Raw genomic sequence first — 25665 nt, 5'->3', positions numbered from 1 at the left:
CAAACAAGTTTTGGCATACGTTTGATTAAATTATTCAAATAAATTGGAGAAATATTTGTCCACACTCGTTGCAAAATTGACCACAAATGGGTTGTTAATGTAGGACTATCTTTTCTTACCTCGCGATCTTTTTGTTCCCATAGTACATCCATTGGGTTGAGATCAGTGGATTGTATGCGCCCATGTCATAATTTTGAGTTCTCCTTGAGCTTTTTTTTTCCAAATAGTTTGTACAGTTTTTAAATGTGGGTTTTGGGTCATTATCCTGTTGCATGGTGAACCCGTGGCCAGTTAGACGCTTTCCACAAGGCACGGTATGTCTCCATAATATTTTATGATATCCGTTCTTATCGAGAATTCCATTTGTTTTCACGAGTTTTTTCTAAAATAGTTTTATTATGAGCAGCATTGAAGTTAGATGTTATTTCTTGGGCTGTTAATCCTCTATTTCTTTTACATGAGAGTATAATTGACTTGTCTTCAGCCTTTGATGTTTTGCAGGGACGTCCATTTCTTTTTCTATCTTTATTTGTACATTTAAACCGACGAATAGTATCACTCATTGTTGATTACGGTATTTTCGAGAACTTTTGAATATAATCTAGTAAAACGACCATCATTTGCCAGAGCAATAGTTGAAGAACGCGTTTCTAGTAATAAAATACATTTCTTTGACATTATATTATTTTTTAAAATTTTAGTCTAAAAATAATCAAAATGCACTTTCATAAACTGGAAATTAAAAAATAATATCAAATTTTATTCAGCTTTATAAAATATTTACTAAATTAATTTATTAATCCATTATACTACATTAACTTCAAAGCAATTATGTTTTGATGACAAAATAACAGTTGAATTTTATTTACAAATTTTTTACTAAGTATGTTCGAGCATGTTTATAATCCAAAAATAAAGAAAACATTGATTTTACATTTCAATATTAAACACGCATCAGCACATATACAATTTTATACAATTTCAAAATTTAATATCAGTTATTAACATATTAGCACATCTTAATCGAATTATTTTATGACTTATAAAGAATTTTAAAATTTAATATCAATTATTATAGGAAGTAAAAACTATTAAAACTTTAAGTGACCAGAAACTTTTGCCGGGCAGTGTATATACACTGAGAGAGCAAGATTTTCATGTGTAATGGTTACTGATCCAGATAATTATTAGTGCGTTTGAAGATACATCACTTTTAACAACGTTGTTTGTAGTTACGCAAACAACGTTGTTAAAAGTGATGTATCTTCAACGTTGTTAAAAGTGATCTATCTATAGTGCGACACAAACTAAACGTTAATCTGCTTAAAGTCTCGCTTAAATATCTTCATAGTTTATCACATAGCAAACTATTGGCATATTAAAAACAGTTACTGTTATAAAATTTAATTTAAAGCGTGTACATAAAATAAGTGTGAAAGTAGAAAAACAACTAAAAAAAAGTACTCCTAAATTTTTATTTCAAACCAAGTAATAATTTTAATACAATAGTATTAGAAGATCAAACATTAAAAAAAAAATTAATTATTCCTGTGGGAATCAAATAAAATTTCGAGCTTTTGCTTTAGTGGTACCCATAAGCTTGCGCACAGAATAAGAATCAAAACTATTTGATGCTTTTTTAAATGATATTTTAATATCTTTAATGTTTCTGCAAAGCTTTTTTGTTTTTTTCATTTTTCTTTAATAATAGCCCAGTACTTTTCATTAACTCTCAATTCTGGGCAGTTTTGAGGATTTTCTGTTTTAGGCACAAATTTCACATTATTCTTTTTATACCATTTCATAGCTAGTCTACAATAATGAATTGATGCTAAATCAGGCCAGAACACAGGTCTGTTATTGCGTGATTTAATGAGAGGTAAAAGGCGTTTTTGTAAACATTCTTTAACATATATTTGACCAGAAAGTGTGGACTGAGAAATATAAGGTGTTGATTTTTTGCAAGTTCGCTAAAACACAACTGCATTTGGCAAGCTATTTGCACAACTGCAAATAACTTGCCAAATCAAATCTTTTTTAGCGAACTTGTCATGTTTTGTGTATTTAAATTTCTTATCTGCTTTTCCTCTATATTTGGCAATGTAATAAACAGCACCAGGAATTTGTTGATGATCGTACTTGATATAAGTTTCATCATCTTCAATAAAACAGAAATTTTTAGAAATAAAATTGTCATACAACTTTCTGCCGCGGGTTCTTGCACTTTTTTGTTGGGTTTCAGAACCGTTGGGCACTTTTTGTGCTTTGAAAGAATGAAAACCATGTTTGTTCCTAACTTTTGCAACGAAACTATGAAAAACTTCATATATTTTTGCGCGTTCCCTGAGTGAAAGGCTTGGGTTATTCTTAAAACTGTTAAACAGTTTTCTAACTAATTTTATATCTTTAAAACCTTCCTCTCTTCCACCACCAGATTTGCGTTTGATCGATTTTGTTTGAGAAAAACGTTGAATAACACGACTAACGGTATATGGATGTATTTGCAACGATTTTGCTATTGAATTATAGCTACTATTAGGATTTTGTAAATATTTGTGCATAATTTTTTCTCTTACGTCTTCTTCTTTTGTCATTTTTAAAGCTAATTTCAAGTTAAATCCAAAAACTAACATACTTTTTTGTAACCACAACACGTTGTAAACAAAATACAAAACAATTAAAAAGATTTTAATACAACCACTGAAAAAAATGACGTGCTTATTCTTTCACATTTCGTGTACACGCTTATAACCAACAAGTACCTTCCTCAGATTCTTTCTTTTCAATGCACCTTGTTTGGATTCAAAGTGAAGACCAGCCCGTATCTTTGATTAGGCAGGCTTTGACTGTTGAACACCAAGCAGTGTATTCATGTCTTTATTGTCTTTTGTCCACTGAGTTTCAACAATTGCTTTCATTTCTCTAAGAGATTTTTTTCAGTTTTTTTTTTTTAGCTGCAAATAATTTTTCTACCAAAATTAGATGAAAGTAACAAGGACAAAATCTTTGTTAAGATCACTGAGTGGTATGCGTGGTTTATTTGGTTAATGATTAACCATATTGGTAAACTATTCGCCAGTTTGTTGTCCCTTTCACATACTTTATAGTCATTAAGCGTGGAAAAGATTTTACAATTCACCAGATTTTCTGTAAAAGTATCTTTCACATGAATGTGAGGAAACTGGTAACAAAATTTTCATACCTTTTCTTTTTTGAGAATGATGAATTTCATTTAGGTCTCCTAAAATTTCAGCTTTCATACAAAAACACTCAAACAGTTTCGCCATGTTCTTAGGTTTATATGTTCGAAACCTCTTCAAGTTTGTTTACATTTTTTTTTGCAAAATTCGAACTTTGCGCGGTAGAAATAGGAATAGCATAGTGGATTATCCTAATTTGAGCCCAAATAAGTGACTTCTAAGGTGCATTTGTCCTTCGTTTATAATACAAAAAGGCTGTAGGTCAACCCTGGTGTATACTTATCCAGATATCTTTATTTTTTCACTTTTCATTACTCCAAGCACAGGCTTCATCCTTACCTTTGGCCTTCACAAATTAGAAGATTATAACTTACTTGAGCTTAGAAAAAAAAAATTTATAGATAAACATAAGTTAGTAAAATATTTCTTTCTAAAACAAATTACAGTTAAAAATTGTCTTTTAAACTGCGTTAAAATTAGGTTTACTGGTCCTGCCATCAGTCTGATTGACCATGTGCTTAATATAACCTTGCATATATCAGCCTTTGTCAGTTTCCAACACTTCTAAAAATTAATAATGAAGAAGCTGGATGAAAGAATAAAGTTTAGCAAAACGTTATTGTGATATTTAATACAATTATTTAAAGTGATCAATTATTATGTATATACCAGTAAGTATTTATATTTTTATGCTTTTAATATATTGTGTTAATATACGCCAAGCATGTCACACAAAAAATGAAGCATAAAAATTAGAAAATGTGAAACAATAAATTTATTTTCAAGTAAAAGCCAAAAACAAAAAAATAAACATGTGTAGCAATTAGACAACTGGATTAACATGTTTTCATGTAAAACTTTCAAACTAGGAACTGATTTTTGTTTTGCTTGAAGCAGCTACAAATATTTAAAAATCTTAAATTTCATGGGCCAGCCTAATTCTCTTAAACACAGGTCGACAAGCAATCCTAAAATATTGGCTTTATAAGATTGATTGGTCGTTACTGATATTTAATGATCATTTTGAAAAATTTTTTTTTACCAACATCTGATAACACTAATTTCGCATAGTTATTAGCTCTTTAGCTTTACAACATTTCTTATTTGATCACAATATGACTTTGTCAAATAAAAGTGTCAATTTGATCACATGGTTTCACCCGACAAAAAAAAAACAAACCTTTACTTCGCTAATGGACATAAAACTTATTGTCAGCAACTAGAGGAAATCGAAGAGAAGTGGACCAATAGCAACTGTTGGCAGATAATTTAACTAATCCCATCAACATTTGCATCTCAAGTAACATGGAAATTTCATTAACAGTGTTAGTGATGGACCTCCGTGATTTTTGTGTGCTGTACAAGTTTATGTTTTCAACGATCATCAGCAATAACTCATCGGTAAGATATTATTTGAAATCTTGAAGAAGTTAGCTTATATTATCTGGTATGTTCTTAAACTGATGTTCATTTAAACTGTCAAGTTTGTCTGAATTCAAGTCTTCTTCTATCAATTGATACTCGTGTTTTGCTTTTTTTTTAGAGCAGCTAACGGCATAACGTCATCATCATAATTATCGTTATCATCATAATTATCGTTATCATCAACATCATCATCAGCTGCAGTATAATTGTCAGTCTCATTGACTAAAAACTCATCATCATCTGATAAATCCGATAAATCAGACATATTAGTTACAAAATCTATCACATCAGAAACTGAAAATTTATTTTGCTGTCTCATATATATATATATATATATATGTATATATATATATATATATATATATATATATATATATATATATATATATATATATATATATATATATATATATATACAGTATTGGACAAAACATTTGCAACCAAATAATGCTAATTTAGTTTCTTTATATAAAAGTGCTGCATTTTTTCAATTTAGAGAAATAACTATGTAACTGTTTAGAGACAAAGTTCTTCAAGTTTTATTCATCACAAAGTTCATTATTGGTACACGAAAATTAATAAATTAATCAAAAATATTAAAAAAAGTTGATTTCCTTCTGGACAAAACAAGTGCAACTCGACAAAATGTTGACCAAGCTGTATTTCGCTATCAATATTTCGTGGCGAATCCTTTGTTGTCGATCACAGCCTTGCATCTTCGAGGCATAGATTCGATCAGGTGATCTATGAAACTTTGTGGAATCGCAGCCCAGGCCTTTTGGATTTGTTCAAACAGTTGCTCCTTTTTACGAACACCTTCACGATTAATTCTGCGGTTGACGATCTCCCACAGGTTCTCGATAGGGTTGAGATCCGGAGATTGAGGCGGCCAATCCATCACCGATAGGTGGTTGTCTTAAAACCACTGCTTGACTACTTTTGCAAGTGTTTCGGATCGTTTTCTTACTGAAAAACCCATTTTATTGGCATATTCCATTCAGCATGAGGTAACATAACATCTTTTAGGATTTTTTTATACATGAAACGGTCCATTAATCCACCGTTTCGATGTATTAGGCCTAAACTGTTAGCAGAAAAACACCCCCAGACCATTACATTGCCTCCATCATGCCTCACGGTCTTATGGTAGTAACGTAAATCGAGGCGTTTTCCGGCCGGTCGACGTACACGACAAATGCCATCGCTCCCAATGATGTTGAACTTCGATTCATCACTGAACAGGACAGTTCGCCATTTCTGCACATTCCAGTCAATATGAGATGTAGCAAACAGGAGTCTTTTCTTCTGGTTTTTTAGTGAAATCAGCGGTTTCTTTGCAGGGCGGCGAGAAAACAATCCGGCTTCAACAGCACGTCGTCTGATTGTTCGGTCCGATACAGGCAGCTCTAATTGCTTTTGTATCTCGACTGATGATATCCAGGGATCCTTCCTGACGGATCTGACGATCATAGAATCCTCTCTAGAAGTAGTGGAACGCGGTCTTCCACCTTTGTTATCTGCTGCCAACTTCCCCGTAGAACGATATTTGGAACATTGTCTTGATACGATCCATTTTTTCACGCGATATTTATCGCAAAAATTTTTTTGTGACATTTTACTTAAGTATTCGCCAATAATTTTCTTTCTTAGTTTCAATCAAAGACTGTCGGGAGCCATTTTTGCACTTGAAGTCATAAAAGCAATAAATAGTTCTGGATGCTACTGGATGCTACCAGATGCCTCTTCTGGAAACTTCTGCAAGCTTCTGCATGCTTCTGGAAACTTCTGGATACTTCCTTTAATTATTAAAAAACATCCGTGACGTTGACACGGACCAGACTAAAGAAAATGAAACAAACCAAAAAAGTTGCACTTGTTTTGTTCGCTGCAAAATGGCACTTGTCAACGAAATTCTGCCTGTGTGCTGTCACCTGTCAGCTGATTGCTCATGTCATGGCATGCTATGATTCTAGACTCCTGAACTGTTTGCTGTGGTAGTATAGTTCGTTTCGTTTTTAAGACATGTAAAATTAGGAACACTTTTTAGCATTGCTCGATGTTGGTTGCAAATGTTTTGTCCAATACTGTATATATATATATATATATATATATATATATATATATATATATATATATATATATATATATATATATATATATATATATATATTAAGTGTATTTTGAGAGTTTTGAGAAAAAGTAGGTCAAAGTTTTTAAATTGAAGCTGAAATACCTTTTATTCATTTTACTCAACTGTAAAATTTTTTTTATATCCAGCACACAATGCTTCATATCTAAACCAAGTTTTATACTTGTTTTGTAAAAAAATAATGATTTTGTGATAAATAAGATGTTTTGCACTTAGGTACTTTTTGCCCTAAATTTTTATTTTCAACTTAATTTTTAAATTTACCAGCAATGTTTTGCACCAATAAATGTTTTTGTCAATCTATAATAGTCCCCTTCTCACACCCTGTTTATTTATAATTCAAGCAGCTGTTAGTATGATGTTTAATTAATAGGTAGATAACTTTTCTGTTGCCAGTGTTAAGTTTATCAGTGATCATCTGCCTATTAGTGTAGGTTACATAAGATGGAACAATCTACTGATACTTGTTATAGTTGCTATTTGAATAATACCTACTGGAAAATCATTTTATTAAAAGACTGCCTTTAAGGTAAACATCTAATGGCAAATAGTAATATTCTTTAACAATAAACACACTTTTTTGACAAGATTATGTTTATGATTATGTCAAAATGTTTATTTCCATTCAAATTTTAAACAAAAAAGTATAAACACAAAGTTAATTTACACTATTGGTCAACAAAAATAGTAAAACAAATGTGATGTGATAATTATTTACAATCTTGATGGTAACACTATTTACCATAATAATTATCTATACAAATTTAAATTAAATTAATGCCCTATTCAAAATCATCAGCATGCTCATCCTCTTCTGGAGACATTTCTATAGGTTTGAGGGAAGTGTAAAAAGTTACACTCTCTGGAAGATGGACATGCGACAAAAATGACATAATATCATTAAATTTTGCTTTTTTTATTGGAAGAAAACCGTTGAATGCCAAAGGGCAATCCTTAATTGCCGATTTTAAGGTGCTCAATGATTTTCCCCTTTTTAATAAATTTAAAGTGGAAGTGAGGGGGCTAGTCATTGAGCTTCTGCCTACAGGGTTCTTCAGCCTTTCAAATAAAATCCCTCTGAGACTGGCAATACCCTCTGGCGCTTTAATTACTTTATCCAGGCTAGATTTAAAATCTTTAACCCTTACAACAGGTCTACTGTCCATTTCCAAATTGTCAGTAAATGGATGTTCGACATACACAATTTTCCATGAACTATTAATGCTTGATTTACCAGGTCAGAAGGCTTATGAAACTTATCTGTTTTTTATTTTTTTTTCAATCCTGCCAAAGTCTCTGTCACATGGCATTCTGCTGTGACCAGGAATAGCGTACTTAATAACAACTTCACTGAGTTTATTATTACATAAATTTTGCAAAAAAGCAACAATGTATCGGTTCTTGTTTTGTGAAAAACAATTATCTGTGAAAATGACCAGTTTCCTTATCGACTCTGGCAATTCATCTCTATGGTGTTCCAGACATGAAAGAACCTCATTTGGTCCTTTGTCAGCAAAGTTTTCGGCATAAATGTACATCGAAGCATTTCCAGAGCAAACATCATGAATGCCAAGGTTATGCACAGCCAGCTGTCTTTTGTAGTATTCCTGACCAATCCCAGTAACAGGTAGAAGCAGGTTCTTTTGAAAATCCATAGCTATGACTTGAGTATCATCAGTAGAAAGAGCAAGATGCTTGTCCTCTCTTATCTGCTCGTAGAAGTCATCCCCTTTTCTTTTGTGAACTTCATATTCAGTTCTCAGTTTTAACACCAAATCATTATTTCTGTTGACAGTGGTAGATTTAATATCAGCATTAAGTTTTTCACATGTGTCACACACATCTGTGCGTAGTTGAAATTCATAGTTGAAAATATCTCTGTAGATCCATTCTTTGGCGATAGTTTTCATGTCTGGGTGTTGTTCCAAAAACAACCTAAACAACTCAGAAATGTTAAGGTCAGAGGTTAGGTAGATCCTTTTTCTATTGTCTGCTCGAGAATAGTGGCTTTCTCTTGCAGGAAATGAAGAAATATGTTTACGGATTGCTTGGCGAATCTCATCATTAAGTTTTTTGTGATGGCCATGCTTTCCTCTTAAGACTTGTAGGGGTTCTTCAAAGTCAAGGACCTTTTTTTTCAGACGTGATTCCTTAATACCGTGCAGAGCACAAAAAGCATTTTTGCACACAGGTATAGGAGAGCCAGTTTCTTTTATTGTGTAGCTGTAGGTGCTACGGAATGTTTTGGGGACTGCCTGACTCTGTTTTCGCCTAATAGTGTTTTCTTCTTTTACAGAAATGCAACCCCTTAAATAAATGTTTTGTTTCTCATGTTCGGCAAGCTCATTAAATTCTTTTAAAATATTATTCTTTTCTCCATCGTTAAACTTCTCTAGGCATTTGCACCTGCAGTCCACATAGTGCTGGCTCCTTTCATTAACATTCTTTCCCACGTGGTTTTTGTGCGCATCGCCTGTAAATATAAAGTTTACATTTTACATTAGGCTGCAACATAAAATGAGTGAGGTGAAGAGGGCGTAATACTAATAGTATAGATAGGCTAATACTAAATCTAGTAACTAGATCTATAAACTATAAATTTTAAAAAAATCAAATTAAGATAGGGCCTACTATTTAAAAATAGAACTGAGAACTGTTTAATTCAATAGAAATAAATAACTAAGGCTAATATACGTATAATTTAAAACAGACTAGATCTAGATTTTACATAATATTAATAATAAAGTCCTCAAATCGCCGAAATTCTGCAGTGATAACAGTACTGTGTACAGTCTGTACTGCATGGAAGCCGAAATTATAGCATCATGCCTCATGGCATGATTTAAAGTAAAGTGATTTTTTTTTTAAATATAAGTTAGTATACATAGCTATCTTTAATTTCATTATTTTGATTACTCAATTTTGATTACATACCTGAAGCTTTGGCACGCTTTGGCACGTCTTTGACCATTTATTTGGTGTAGATTTTCTTTTTTTCCCAGTTTTGTTTTCACTTTTCTCAACTACGGTGTCAGCCATTATTGTTGAAAGTAACAGGAAGGGTGTGACTCTTTGGTGCATTCTATTGGCTGGCAGTAATTTTGTGATTGGTTGGTAACAGTTAAGAACTTTTTTCCCTAAAGATCAGCACTTAAGAACTTTTTCTTCAAAATTTTACCAAAACAGCTGATGTATAGTATTCGATTTAAGCTACTTCGGTACTTTTTCCATGGCCTAAATTTACAGGGATGGTTTAGGGGAGGTAATCAAATAATATACCGGTCTTAACTCGTTTTTGAAAAAATGTAACTTAAGTACTTTTTCCACTGAGCCCTTCATATCGTAAATACAACTCGTTTTTGTATAAATGCGTTATTTTGACACAAAATAAAAAAAAAAGAGATATTTGAGGTTTTTACATCTTTCCTCTATTACTATATTAAACCTCGTATTTACTTTTAAAAAAGTACATTCTACCATTAAGGATAGTTTTAGCTTGTGTTCACCTGTTGAATAACAAAAAAAAAGCGTTCTATTTTTGTTGGCTTTCAGGGGCGTATCCAGGACTTTTTAACTGTTTGGCCAAATTATGGATAACCTACTTTACTTTTGGTATTCCTGTGGGAAGGGCTTGTGAGTTAAAGGCTAGCCCATGAGCGTCACTCCTATAACTTTTTTTACTTAAAGTCACAGGGAGACTTAATTTGTTTTCTTCTCTACTTAACCATCCCAGATTTAGTTAGTTGAGAGCGCACTTGAAATACAATAATTTTCACAAATGTGGCTAAAAACTTCGTTGATAAATCCTTTCAAATTTTTCTATAAGGACATTTTCATGTAATGTAAGGAACTCTTGTCGGCAGGCCTTAAAGATTATTTATTTTATCCTTGTAGACTTATAAAAAATAACATCATTATATCAAGTTCCTAATTAATTGCGTAATCCTAGAACACATGCATATTTAAAAATCATTACAGATAAAATGATTTAATTTATAGAGGTAAAATAATATCATATATGAGGAGTGGATTTGCAAAACCAGATAAAATTCACTTTTTTAAAAAAACAACTTTTTACCTGTTATTGAAGTCTGTACACTATATGTGTTTATTCGATACAATTTTGCTAATGTAATGCTATGCTAAACAATCGAGTCAAGCTTGGTAAAGTGTTGTTTTGTATTTTTTTAGTTATCCTATTATTAATAAAGTTATTCAAAATGTTGCCTTGGCTATTTAGTTCATAAATTAGACATGTAACACTTGTCTAACTTATTTAACGAAGTGCACCAACGAGAAGTTAAGCCATAGGACTTTGCACTCCATCTGTACACTGTCGTGTTGCCTAAGGTTAGCACTTCATTTCTGGATCCTTTACTTTTCTTGATAGATAGTTACGCCCAATATTTTTTTTTTATCTTTTTATAATTTCTTTTTCTTTTTTAAAATTGTTAATATATAAATATGTAGACTAAATATAATACAACAAGTTAAGTAATAGCTAAAAAAAGTTAAAACTGATATAACCTGAAAGCACTTTCAAGAATGTATAGAAATAATTTGCTTATTAAAAATGATTTTCACAGTTTACAAGTTTGAAAAAATGAATAGAAGTTTATATAAGACACTTAAAACAATATTTAAATTTTTAAAACTACTATTTACTCATCAATTCTAAGTTTACTCATCATTTGAATATTAGCTCTAATTTTCTGTCTCCTTTGGATGCAAAAATTTCAATAACTCTTTTTTCTAACAAAGTACTCCTGGTGTAAGTTTTTATTCTCCTAAGAGTAGATATTGACCTTTCACACTCACAAGTTGTGATTGGTATTGTAGCAAGTATATTAAAAGCCTCTAAAATGTTTCAAAAACCTCTGATATCCATGAACTTTAATGTATCAGAAATAGTAGATGGTAATTCTGTCTTTTCTTTCCAAAACTCCTCCCATAACTCTAATTCAGCATGAATCGATGAGAAATGAGGAAGATCTGATTTATAAAAATTCAAAAACATTAAGAACTTTTCTTTCCATGTGCAAGATCTAAGATATTGCTTTACTAAATAAGCAGGAATAGCACATAGACCATTGTAAACAATCATGCTCTCAACATCAAACCTGTTTTCTAGCTCATTGAGAAGATGATTCACAAGAGACAATGTAATAGAAACTTTAAAATAACCAGATATAGTATCACATATTTGATTATCTCTGTGTTTCTGAACACCACATGATATAGGTTTTTTTTCATCAACATCAAATGTTTTTGCCAATGTAAGAGCAATTTTATACCATTTGTCATGGTAAGCATCAACATTTCTCTGTATTTGTTTTAAATGTTTAGTCAAATTTTGAATTTCATCTACTTGCTGGGAAATATCAAAAGATTTAGCTTGAAGGGTGATGGAAATTCCATAAAAGTAATCCAGAAGCTGTTTAGTTAAAACTAAAGAATCAATAAAAGAAAAATTTCTCAACAACTTCATAAAAAAAGATGTTTTTGAAGATATTTCTTTATTAGAATCTTAAATTATAGTCTTCCATTTCTTCAAAAGCAAAAAAAACTGCTGAATAATTATCAAAAAACATATCAAGTCTAAAAAGCTTTTGTACCCACCGAGTTCAACATGTGTCAATAAATTTTGCCTGACCAGGTAGAAGGTATTTTTTTAAACAATTACTTCTTTCAGAAGATAAATTAAAAAAATAAGATATGCCTTTAACTTGCTCAAGCAAATTTTTTACTTGCTGGATTTGGCAACTCTAACCAACAATTAAACTAAGTTTATGTGAGGCACAGTGGAGAAATAATCCAATTGTATTGTTTTTTTTTATATGAGATGAAACACTTTTGTTTTCACCTGATATTGAAGCAGCTCCATGATAAGACTGATCTCTGCAATTTTTTATATCTAAACCGAATTCTTTCAAAGTTTCAAGAGTGTTGGTAGCTATATTTAAACCACTTGTTCCTGTTTTGCATTTTAAAAAACATAAAAAAACTTCCTTAATACTATTGTTCAAGTCAACATAACGTATGACAATAGAAAGTTATTCTAACAATTCACAGTCTGAAGCCTCATCTGCTATAATAGAGAAGTACTTTTTTTTTTTTAATATCATTTATTAGAATCTCTTCCATTGCATTTCGACAACACTCAATCAACTCATGAGTGGTCTTTGAAATATATGTGGAGTTTTTTTGGGGTAGAGAAAAGATGCTTCTTTAGAATTAAATCACCTGCATTAACTCTAAGTTTTAAAAGCTCAATAAAGTTACCCAACCCTGTAATTTTTGATGGTTCTCGAATTTCTCCTTATCATCTCTATGACCTCATAAAGACATATCATTTTGACGCAGAGACTTTCATCTCTGACGGCTTTATAAAATGCTGTTGCGTCATTAATCAGAGCTTCTCTTCGAACAATTTTTTATGCTGCTAATCTTTTTATGGTTGCTCCTATACCATCGCATGGTCCTTTTGAGAGGTTGCAAAGTAATTCCAGGAAATTTTAATTTTGTGCTTGCTTTCAAGCCATGGAATTGAAGCTACTATGTAACAATTTTTAAATTGACTGCTTGGACCATCAGACCAAACTTGCAAGTATTTTACATCCTTTCTTATAAGGTTAGTTTCTAACAAGTCAATAAAATAAATAACTGAATTTCTTAAATGGTGCAAATCATCAGAAATAATAACGGCAGATTTACAAGAGTCACCATGCCAACTAACAGCAGTAAATAACGTTACTAATTTTTTGTTCCAATATGTGCTGACTGAACTTCATCTTGCCAAAAAGTTGAGAAATTTTCTACTAAGTCAACTTGTAACAAAAATGAATCAAGATTGCTTTTTAAATCTTTTTTTTGGTTTTATAACTCATTGATTGTTTTCCTTTTATAAAATAATGCAAAAGAAGTTTTGGGAGGATTCTGTAAACATTGTTATACAAAATTATGGCTTTGTCTTTTTTTATTGCTTTTTCGAGGTACTTAGTTCCATCAAGTTGCGTAGCTTTCTCCCAAAGGTACCAGGTAATTTTTTTATCGTGGTTTTTTTTCTCTAATTGGTATGTTTTGAGCAATAACTTTCTGTCCTTACAAGCTTCACAAAGATTGATCATTTTTCTCGTCACACACTAATGTATTTGGTAAAGCATGCGAATAAAGGGGAATTTTCAAATCGATGAAATGTAATGCTTTGAGTGATAAGATAATGTTTTCAGGTTTTTGACATGAACAAACATTTCTAGGCATTATGCTAGATAAAAGTATATGATCTGGTCTCAAACTAGCAAACTTGGATTTACTGATTTAAAAATCAGTGTATTCATTTTTAAATATTTGATATGTTTCACTTATATTCATTTTTACCTTTTTTGCATTTTCTTTTTTTCTTTATTGCGTCTTAAAACAATCGCATCTCTTACTCCAGGTGCCTGACGGGATATACCATCTTGTTCAAAGAAATTAATGACGCATAGCTTCGTTTCATCGTTAAGAGCATAAGGTCCATGTGTTGGTTGCATATCTGGTAAATCTTTGTTAAACTGAATTGTAAGTTGTTTAACAACAGCTGCTTTTTTAAGAGGAGAAGTTGGAAGAGCACGTATTGCTTTTTAAACAGCTTTACCAAGTGTACAAGATGATTTGTAAGCAGGAGAGATGTTAGATGTTACTTTAGATGAACTCTACTCTTTTTTTTTTCTTAACTTGTCCTTTAAACGTGCTAATTCAACATTAGAATTTCGTTTTTCCTTTTTCCGTATTGAGTCCTTTTCCTTTATAAAATCCGGACCAAATTTTTGCATTTGTCTTTCTCTATACTTTCTCAGGCGTTCAGCATTTTTCAGAGGCATTTTCATTACTTTCAACGAAGAAATAAACAATTTGTTTGTGAAAGTTTACTTTTTATAAAGATTTGTATAAACAAAAAATATTCAGAATAACTTCAGTAATGGCGCGACAAAATTTAAGAAAAACTAAATAACAAAGGTGTTAGTAAAATATGTCTACATATTACAGGTACACCTACAAGTTTAATAAAAAAAAAATGGTATTAGTTATATTAAAGGAGGTTTCAAAACTTATCCACAAAAAAAATACAGTAAAAATAGTACAAATGTTAAACCAACATCTTTTTGCGTAATGTTTTTATAAAAATTACCCTACGGGCATTTGTTTTTAAAAGTTACGTTCTAAATGACTTTTACACGTTTTTTAAACACCTTTTAAATTTTCTTTTTGGAAGAATGTTTGGAAGACATTTTAAAATGCATTTAGAACGTAACTTTTAAAAATAAATGCCCGCTGGGTCTTTAAAAAATTATTGTGTCACGGCGTGACATGTTACAGCGTGACAAACTTAAAGAAGACCAAATTGAAACTTCTCAATGGAAGACTATTTAATTATTATAATACATTTTCAATTTGAAAAGCAAGAGCCCCATCTATATTTTTACTAGAAAAATAATTTAAATTTGAAGTCTAAAAATTTTGTTTAAAGTTTAAGCTTCAAATCCTAAAAATCTTCGAAAACTAGTTCTACATGTTACATGTTTTTAAAAACTACAAACCTTTTACTTTTGAATGATACATTTAGTTTTTTATTTTTTTATTTTCTAGGATTTGAAATTTATATAAACCTTTTATGCAACGTGGAATAGCCGTCATGATCATTGAAAACTTTTACAGTATTATGTCAGGTATTGAATGGTCCTTTGAACAACTTACGTAATGCATATTTGTTTAGTAAACCTAGACAAAAAAGAGTGCATGGATGACAATATCCACCATCCTCAATTTTAGAATAACAAAGCCAAGAAAAATCATCTAACCATTTTAACAAAAAATGCCTTTTTCTGCTTTTACCTGTTAAGGGGAAATGGAAGCATTTATCTGGAACCTAGACATTATTAATTAGAAGTAACAGCTCATTATCATTTGTTCCTGATTTTAACTTTTCACCCTGTTGATGGTATGAAGAAACATAATTTGAATAGGATGCTAGCTGATTTGTATTTAATAAACTAACATCAGCAAAAATGTTTTCCTTAAGTGAAACGTAAGAGTCAATAGTGTTTTTATCACTGTTGTTGTTGTCTTTTGAAACAATTACTTCAGTGTTAACTGTTTTATTACAATTAGCCAACTTATCTAAATCTGAAGTGTTCCTGGAAACAGTAGGAAAAGATAATTTAGAATGAATTTTTTTTTTGTATTTTATTCTCTGCTGCTGAAAAACTTGTCTTTGAAATTTGTTTTCTTTTGATATCAGCTAAAATTCTATCACTCATTATAAAAGCTGGTTGTTTGTTTGGAAGATCTTTAATCAGTGTTACAAAATGGTTTGGGTTAAAAAATAAAACACTTTTGTTTATTGTTTTATCTTAATTGCACCACAAAATATTTATTGGACTTAATTTTTGGATATTATTTTTGGATACGAGGCTTTATAACAGTGTTAAAAAAGCTATGATACTTTTTAAAACCAATTTCAGGATAGACAGATTCAATAAGTTGCTTTATAACACTATATAATGCTATTAGGCAAATAAACTATGAAAATGTTTTATCCAAGAAATTTAAATATGCTTCTTTTAAAAGAAGTTCTGAAATCATATTATCATTAAATGTTGAAAAACTATCAGAGCATTTAAACGAAACAGCTATAAAAAACAAATTAGCAAGCTGAGAATATTCTGATCTATGTTGATTAAAATAACTCAAAAAATAGTTATACCTTGTGTAAAAGTGTTTTCAAATAACTCAATTGACGTTAGCAATCTTAAAATTTTTGAAGTATGCTTTCTGTCATTTAAAATCAAAGAGACTGAGCTGTAAAGACAATTTCCATCTTCAGCAGTTCTGACACAAAAAAACAATATTTACTGAAAAGTAATATTAATAATAATAAAATGAGTGTAATTTTAGTATACACCATACCTTTTTATTAAACAACCAAATCATTTATATATTATCCAAATGGTTATTACTAAACAAACTAGTCACTTACATAATTTTAGTGACTTGTTTTTTTAATAATAAGATGTTCCAATAACAAGTTAAATAGCTAAAAAACAAAAGTCTATTAAAAATGGATTGAATTCTGGAAGAAAGAAATGGAAAAAAAATAATGCAACTAGTGTCTAAACTGTTCATGATTCTAACATCCGGAATTTTGGGCCTACTTTGTGATATCATTTGAATTAAAAAAAATAATAAAAAAAAGTTCTAAAGAAAAAAAAAAACCTTAATGCTGTATAACTAAGATTTCTTTTAACTAAGGGTACAAAGTCCATCATTTTTGTATTGAATTTGTGAGAATCAGGTTTTCTTGGAAACATTAAATTTATCTCAGAAAGCTCTTTAATGAGTCGAGTTTTGTAATTTAATACATTAGGCCAATGTTTTGATTCTAGTGCACAAGCAACTAACAGCTATCGATAAAGGATGGATATATCTGTCCCATCATTTCTCTAACAGAACTATACATGGCAGGCAAATCTTTTTCAAAGTCTAAAGCTTTATAATTTATATTAGTTTTATAATTTACTAAGTTTTCCAATAAAACTTCTACCAACTCATCACTCCAAGTCCATCTTGAGGATTTCTCTTTATCTATCTTATATCTATTTTTTGTAATAGAAACGAGACTGGCAGATTTAATACAAATAGGATTGCTATTGCAGGTTTTAGCGTTATTAAAAGTTTGAAAATCAATGTCTTTTAATTTATTGTAGAACGTGGTTCCTCTTCTTCTAATTCACAACAATGATTTGATTTACTCGTCTCAATACATAACATTTTGCTTAGGTTGCTTAACTTAGTAAAAGAAGAAAAGGAATGCAGTAAAACTTAAACGATAAAACTACACCTATTAAAAATTATAATAATTATGATTCATATGTTTTTGCGTAGTTTCATAGAACGTAAATAAGGTACCTTGTATTAACTACGTATTACTAATATAATTATTATCGATTCTATTATTATATTGAATTTTAATAGGAAGTTTGTTTATACATTGCTATATAGTAATTAGAAATAAAATAATATTATGTAACAAAGGTAGCCATATATAGAATTGTAATTATTAAGAGCTAATTTACGTAAAAATTTTACTTTTCATATTTTAGTGCAGTATTTAAATTATATTTAATAATAGTTATTTATATAACCTTTTTTAAAATCTTTTTGGAAAATTGCAACTTACACCGTCCATTATTTATTTCAAGCAGTGTCGCGTGTCAAATGTGACAATATTACATCATAATGAATAAAATTTTTCGGTTGTTTGAAATTAACCAACTAAAGAAAAATTAATATGTCAATCATGTAATTTTTAAGCATGCGCGTTTTGATTAAAAACTGTTTATATGATAAAACGATAACCGAAACGAAATTTCATTTCGGTCAAAATGACAAAAATGAAATTCTCACCAACATGAATTTAATTTCGCCTCGTGAATGTAAATAGATGTGTGTTTTATTAAAGACCGAAATAAAAATATTTAATTTCTCCCCGCCATGAAATGCTATGTAAACGTACTCTTAGACGTTTTTTATAGCAGCTATTTAAAATCAAATTAATTATCTATTATTCATGTAGACTTTTATTTAACCCTTTATGGGCTAGTGTTGCCATAAAGCGTCATTAACTGTAAGGGTTACTTTATAGCTTACTAAAGCCAGGCGCAGATCTATTGTGGCAATGGCCACATAGTTTGAAGTCCAACTAATTTATAAGAAAATGTATCTAATATTTACTAAAATCTTTTAGAATTTTTGGGATTAAAAATGGAAACATTTTAGGGATATACTACATGTATATTTATAAACATTATAAATATAAGCATTTACACGATATAAACATTTTATGGATATACTAAGTTATTGAAAAGAATTTGAAAATTTTTGTAAGACTTGCGTAACAATCTTTCGTCTAACGACTAATGGACCTTTCCCATAAATCGGCAAAAGCGCAATACATTGTGGTAGTTGTATTCATTTAAATCAAATCATGTTAAATCAAAAAATGTTGAAAAGCCCAATAAATTCTAACAGTGGTGTTCAATTATGTGAAAACAGTGAGATTTCACTTTGTGAGAACAGTGAAATTGAACTTTTTGAAGACAATGAAGATGAACGTGAAAATACTGAAGGTGAACTTACTAATAACGGAGAAGTTGAACTTAGTGAAAACAGTGAACCACTGTTTTCACAAAGTTCAAATTCACTCTTTTCACAAAATTCGATCTCACTGAGGGAAGTTGAACTCACTTTTAACAGTGAAGTTGACTTCAGTTCAAAAAGTGGTGGCTGTACTTGTTGTGTTCCAAACTGTTTTAATAATTCTAAGCGTAATAAAAACTTATCATTTTATGTTTTACCCAAGGAAAAAGTTTTAAGAAAGTTATGGTTAGAGACTTTATTCCTTCTTCGTCACACAGAGTTTGTTCAGCACACTTTCAAGGAAACAAAAAAACTTATATGAACAATGCTCCAACAATTTTTCCAAAAACAATTAAACCAACTGCTCTTGAACCAAGGAAAACCAAAAATAGCCTTGGTTTAATACATAAAACAACACAAATACCTTATAGAGAAGAATTGTCAACTCTTGTTTTGAGCTACAAAGAGAAATTAAAACAAGAAAATAAAAATCTTAAAGATCAAATTGAGGATATTATAAAAGAAAAACAACAGTTAGTAAACACTCAAAAAGAAGCTATATGTAAGCTCAATGAAAAATTACTTCTATCACAATTTACAGTTGAAAGGTTTCAACATAACAAAGAACATTTCAAATTTTACACAGGTTTTGAAAATTATGAACTATTTAAAGTAGTCATGAAGTTTTTAGAACCAGAAATATATTCACTCAATTATTGGGGTTTAATCTCTATTATGGCTGATGATTTAAATGAAACTTCTTCATCTAAAACAAGAGGAAGACTACGTATATTAAATGTTGAAGAGGAATTTTTTATAGTGCTAGTTCGACTACGTTGCGCCTTTCCTGTAGAAGATTTAGCAATACGGTTTAATATTTCATCAAGCACTACCAGTAGGATATTAATGCACATAAAATTTAGATCAATTCCAATATGGCCAACAAAAAAAAACTAGTTAATGAAACAATGCCTAGTTGCTTTAAAGATGTATACCCTAATACTCGTGTAATTATAGACTGTACAGAGATTTTTACTGTGATGCCAACTAGTTATCGCACTCAATCAGCAATCTTCTCAAAATATAAACATCATCACACAGCAAAGGGTTTGATTGGTATTGCACCAAGTGGTGCAATTACATTTGTTTCTGATTTATATGCAGGAAGATCAAGCGATAAACAGATAAAAAATCACTGTGGCATACTAAAATTATTAGAAAAAGGTGATAGTCTGATGGCAGATCGAGGTTTCGATATTGTAAATGACTTACCAAAAGGAATAAGTCTCAACATACTACCATTTCTTGAAGGCGATTTCCAACTTACATTGGAAAAAGAATTAGAAACAAGAAGAATTGCATCTGTGCGAATTCATGTTGAACGTGCAATTGCAAGAATCAAAAACTACAAAATATTACAAAACACATTTCCACTTTCAATGGCTGCTGACACGAACAAAATATGTGTCATAGTTTGTTATTTAGTTAATTTTCTACAACCTCTAATAAAAACTGATAGCAAATAATATAACAAGACAAAATAAGAAAAGTTTTATAAATATTTTGTGAATTTTATTTTACTTTAAATATTTCTGTTGACATAAATTTGAAATAAAAATTTGTTAACTCTGGAAAAATAATTGTATTCCATAATTCCGCGTCATAATCTATTGTTTCGATGTGCAATGATTTTTCTGTGTAAACAATAAAATCAATTGTTTTAGTTTCTGTTAGTGCCATAATGCCTTGACATTGATAATAATAGGGATGCTTTATTTTTAATTTTGGAACACCATTGTTAAATTTCATTTTCAAAGTTTTTATCTTGACACGCTTCTTCAATTGTTAAATGTTTTTTTGAATAAGGACATTTCACTTCAAGTACTTTTTCAGTGTTAACTACTCCATCAGGGCTACAACCCAACCAAGGGCATTTTGGGTTTATAAAAAACCCATATCGAGTAACACTAAACTTCGTTATGCATTCATATAGTTTTATTGCTGTTTCTTCATTATCCTTTCCCCACATACAACTTTCTCCTACTTTGATACTTTTAGTTTGTAAAGCTTTTTTTAAAATGGATGTTGGGTAAATTTTTTTCCACCTATTTATTACGTTACCAAAATTTGAAGATCTCAATCGTTTGCATCTTTTTTGATACCATAATGTACTTTCAGATTGTTTTACTGTATTGACTTCAATATTTTTAGCTTCCTCAATGTCAACAATTAAATGCAATTCTACATATGCTTTTTGTTCAGAGGTCAAACAACTAAAATCAATCATATTATTTAATTTGTCAAATAGAGTAATAATAATCAATCTGTCATTTATTTTACTAAAACAATCTGCAATATCATGTTCTACAAATGTTGACAGAGATGGATTGTAAAAGGAACATGCTTGAAAGTCATTATCACGAATTATTAAAGATATATATGTCCCCTGGCAGAGATTTTCTAAACCTTCACATAATGTTTGAAGTTGTAAAGTTGAAGTTTCGTAACAACTTGGTAATGAATGGTATTTACGTGTTCCTGAAACTAAAGGTCTTTTTCGGGTACTATTTTTATCTTTAAAAGCATCAGCTTTTTCAAAATTTAAGTTTGAAAATAAAATTGCTTTAGAGTTGGATGATTCACCTGGCAGAAGCCATATCTGTAAAACATCAGCACATGCTTCGGTTTCTGGGACCACTTTAATGTCTAATTATTTATAGTCAACTAGTTGATATAGTGATGCAGCAACATGCTTACAACAGCCCCCTGCACCAGCTTTACAATGGCATTTAGCAAAAAGTATTTCACCAGTAGACTGGCACAAGTGTATAAAAACTTCGTATTGTTTACGTTTCATAGAAGCAGCAACATTAGACTTAACAATAAACAAATTTATGGAAGCTTTTACATTTGCTTTAACAGATACATTTTTGACGTAATTTTCTTTAAATAACCGATAGCCAAGTGTTTGGTGCTTATTGGCTCCTCTTTTACAATTATCAATATATATAGTATCATTAACAAGGTATTTCTTGATAAAATTGTGAGATATATTTGGTAAAAGTGAAATGTCTCTTGACCAAGTTGATATACTCTTGTTTATAGATTCTTCTTCATCGACAGCAATAAGTTCATCATGCTTAAGTTCCCGACAAACAGCTTTAGATGCCTGACAAGAGTTCTGAAAAGAACTAGCATCAATTTTATTTTCTAAGTTAGCAGTAAAAGAACTCATCATTAAAATTATAATTAATTCCAAATGCTGTAATCGGATTGTTTTGATTTAAATGAATACAACTACCACAATGCATTGCGCATTTGCCGATTTATGGGAAAGGTCCATTGAAGTTCGTTGGCCATATAGCTTAAATTTAATGGCAGCCAAGTTAGTTTTGGGTTTTTGCGCTTAAGGAATATTTCTAAAAAATTAAATTTGTCTGCCGTAATTTACGAATTTTGGCTATAGAGATTCCTGCCATGGCCACAAGTTCTTATTATACGTTACCGACATTTTATTCAATCAATAAATGCTTTGAAAAAGTATTAAAATATCGATCTTTCATCGAAATTTAAACCGAAAAAATATAACTTGGCCACATACTTGGTTTTAACGTGTCCGATTTAAAAAAATATGCTGTTAAATTGGAGCGTACAAAAACAGGGAATTATTCGCTACCGTAAGATTATCATAAACTTTTCTTTCTCAATTTCTTCTTAAGAAACAAAGATAACTTGGCTTTTGTTATTTGATTTTTTAAATATAATAAAACATGAATCCAAGAATATTTTGAAAAGTTAAGAGAAATATGGAGTGGTTCGCCTTCTAAAGGAGCTATAACCCATGGTCAGTCCAGTTTAAATTTAATGAGTAAATCAAAAATAGACTATATGGTTGTCAAAGATACAAACCGAGATAAAATGAAAAAGAAACTGTCTGCATACCAATGGGACATGATGCAATTAGATGTAGCAAGAGAGGAAATAACATTAAAACGTCTAATACAACCCATGGAACATTCTTCAAAACAAACTCAAAATGTTATTGAAGCGACGGCTAATTTAGTAACCTCCATTGGTGACAGTAGAAAAAAGCGCCTTTCCATCTCAGCTAATTTTTTTTAAGCAAAATCAACAAATGCAATGGCCAAACTACAATATGGTTTATGCAAATTTGTCAACAATATACAATAGTTTTTCACTACTGTTGTTTCCAAAACCACTGTAACACTGCTTTTAGTGTAAGTAATCTTATAGATAATAACTTTATCTTGGTTCTATTTTGTGTAAATACAGCAAAATCTAGAATTAACAAAAAGTTATCTGTTGTTTTTAATGTTATGAAATTTATTTTGATAATAAACAATGCATACTGTGGGGATGTCACAAAAATAATATAACGCCCTCATTACATTTTTACACTATTTCCGAGAGCAATATGTTAAAAGTAGATAAAATCGAAAAATTTATTTTTAAAAATTATATTATGTATAACTATACACATACATAAGAGGAATATTAAATAAAGACCTCAATCATAATTTGAAAAAAAAATCAGAAGTATTTAAACGTTTATTTCAAAAGCACATTCTATTTGGTTACAAGCTGAACGCAACATGTTGTTGAAAAGTGCATGCTTACCACTTTCAGAAACTCTTTAAGAAGGTTTGGTAACAGAGGATATGCAGGATCTCCTAACAAAAAAGGAACAAGCGCTTGATATTTTAATGGAAAAGGTTTATTAACAAACATTTTGTTCAAATTACTGTAAGCATACATTCTTGCATCATGGACACTTCCTGGCCATCTAACTTCCACATCTATGAATCTTCCCTTTTCGTCACAAATTGCTTGACAATTTAATGAATATTTCATTTTGTAACAAAAATAATCATTGCAATTTTCTTGCGGTTGTTGAATTGGAATGTGAATACCATCAATGCAACCTAACCCTATTGGAATACCAAATTTCTATTCAAATTTGAAAGTGATAGAATTAATTTCCTCATTTGTATTTGGGAATTTTATCATCTTTGGTCCTGTTCTAAGCTTATGGCACAACACATAAGGCCTTGTGACACAGAAAATGTAGCTTTTGAAACACCAAATGCATTTGCTGCCATTCTAAATGAGCCTTAATCTTTTAGATAGTACAAAACAATTGCAACACGCTTTTCAGGAGAAATAGTATTTCTTCTTACAAATCTTGGACTTGGAGAGATATGATGCTTTATAGAGTCTATCGGTTTCATAAATATACCATAATCCATTCTTAAATTAGGAATTCATTCTTCAGGAAGTAAATAACCAGATTCAAGATTTCGCTACCAATTATCACTTTGAACAGCGTTTTTCCAGTTTTTTCTTTTTTTTACTTGACTAAAATAATATTATTCAAAAATAAAAAAAAACAACAAATTACTAAGTAAAAAAAAACTTGTAATAATATTTCCTATATAATTTATAAAAGTTAATATCCGCATTAGAATAAAGAAATTAAAATTCAATAAAAACAATAACAATTATACTTTATATAATTGTGTACGACCATAACAATTTTTATTATTCATAACAGTTTATATTGAAGCCACATTTGTTTTTTATATAAACTATTATGAATAAAAAAAATATATCATTATTTAAAAAAATATTAAAAGGTTATATAAAAAAGTATTATATAACCTTTTAATGTTTTTTTGTAGACGCTTAGAATTTTTTTGAAGATCCATGTTTAAAAAAGAAATGAGTTGCAGTTGATTAAGATTTCAACTTAATAAATGAGGCAACACCAATGCTGTAACCATAGCTATATTATTTAAAGCTGAAATAAGACAAATCAACGATGCAATGTACTTGTATATATTATTTTTTATAGGTGCCATTTTGAAATAAAGCTTGAAATGCGCGGTTAGTTAAACTTTACGGACCACTTTATTATGGCCACCCCGAAATGAATATATTCGTCATTTCATCCGAAATGAAAGCTCATGTAAACGATCACGACTTACATTCCGCTCTTAATTTAACTTTTGTTTCGCCCGAAATGAAATTCCATGTAAATGTTCTCTAAGCCACATGCGTTGCGCTAAAACAAAAAAATCTGCAGAACAAACCAACTTTTACGTAGATTGTCTCATCTGGACTTTCCACAATTGATGTTAGTGTTGACTTAAGTTCTTTCTCAATGGCCTTTAAGTATTCATTTAATGGGTGCACATGATTGGTACAAAATATCTGCTTTAACATTGCTAAGCAGATATTGCAATTTTTTTACTTCTACAATAAATTAATCATTGATTAACACAAACACAAGTAGAATAGCTTATGTATCCATAATATAGCGACCAAATCAGCAGCTATACAGGCTTATGGGAAGTGCTGAAAAAAATTTTTAACTATGATATAAGTACCTTCTAGAGCCTTAATGCGATAATTATGCTGCTCCCATTACTCATTGAGAGGTTTTATGCTATCATTGACAGCAAGATAAATTGTATAGTTATTGTCGTACGGTGGCCTAATGCAGTATTTATCACTCACCAGTCATTTAGACGGAGCCACATAGAGAACACCGTCCTTGTTTGTGAATGAAAGCGAAACGCATACATTTTATTCCAATACGTTCTCGTATATATTTTGCAACAGTAATATTGCTATAAATTGCTGGACTTTTTTTAATGAAACTTAATCACCACAATCGTGAGCTACAGCAAAATA

The 25665-nt window shown here is 30.3% G+C and overlaps 3 protein-coding genes and 2 pseudogenes across 3 annotated transcripts in view; 2 read left to right on the top strand and 3 right to left on the bottom strand.

Moving 5' to 3' along the window:
- The window catches only part of LOC149888907 (uncharacterized), a 280117-nt gene that overhangs the window by 172967 nt on the left and 81485 nt on the right, over nt 1-25665 (top strand). The gene's annotated exons all lie outside the window — the stretch shown is intronic.
- On the bottom strand, nt 1594-4373 carry LOC149888916 (uncharacterized). The gene is made up of 2 exons (XM_090087982.1): nt 2763-4373; nt 1594-2634 (listed from the first exon to the last, which is right to left on the bottom strand). The coding sequence occupies exon 2, from the start codon at nt 2631-2633 to the stop codon at nt 1971-1973; it is 663 nt and encodes a 220-aa protein (XP_089944108.1). The 5' UTR covers nt 2634; nt 2763-4373; the 3' UTR covers nt 1594-1970.
- LOC149888915 (zinc finger MYM-type protein 1-like) lies at nt 11462-18001 on the bottom strand (annotated as a pseudogene).
- LOC145181282 (uncharacterized) lies at nt 18815-20175 on the top strand. The gene is made up of 2 exons (XM_090087566.1): nt 18815-19230; nt 19329-20175. Exons 1-2 carry the CDS (start codon nt 18815-18817, stop codon nt 19906-19908), a joined length of 996 nt encoding a protein of 331 aa, XP_089943692.1. The 3' UTR covers nt 19909-20175.
- Nucleotides 20457-22219, bottom strand: LOC145195816 (uncharacterized; annotated as a pseudogene).

This window comes from Hydra viridissima, unplaced genomic scaffold (genome assembly GCF_058129835.1).
Source record: "Hydra viridissima isolate aposymbiotic clone 2 unplaced genomic scaffold, HvirCarnegie_v1 scaffold_5, whole genome shotgun sequence".
Classification (NCBI taxonomy): domain Eukaryota; kingdom Metazoa; phylum Cnidaria; class Hydrozoa; order Anthoathecata; family Hydridae; genus Hydra; species Hydra viridissima.
The sequence above is the reverse complement of the archived record's forward strand: the minus strand, read 5'-3'. Positions and strand labels throughout refer to the sequence as shown.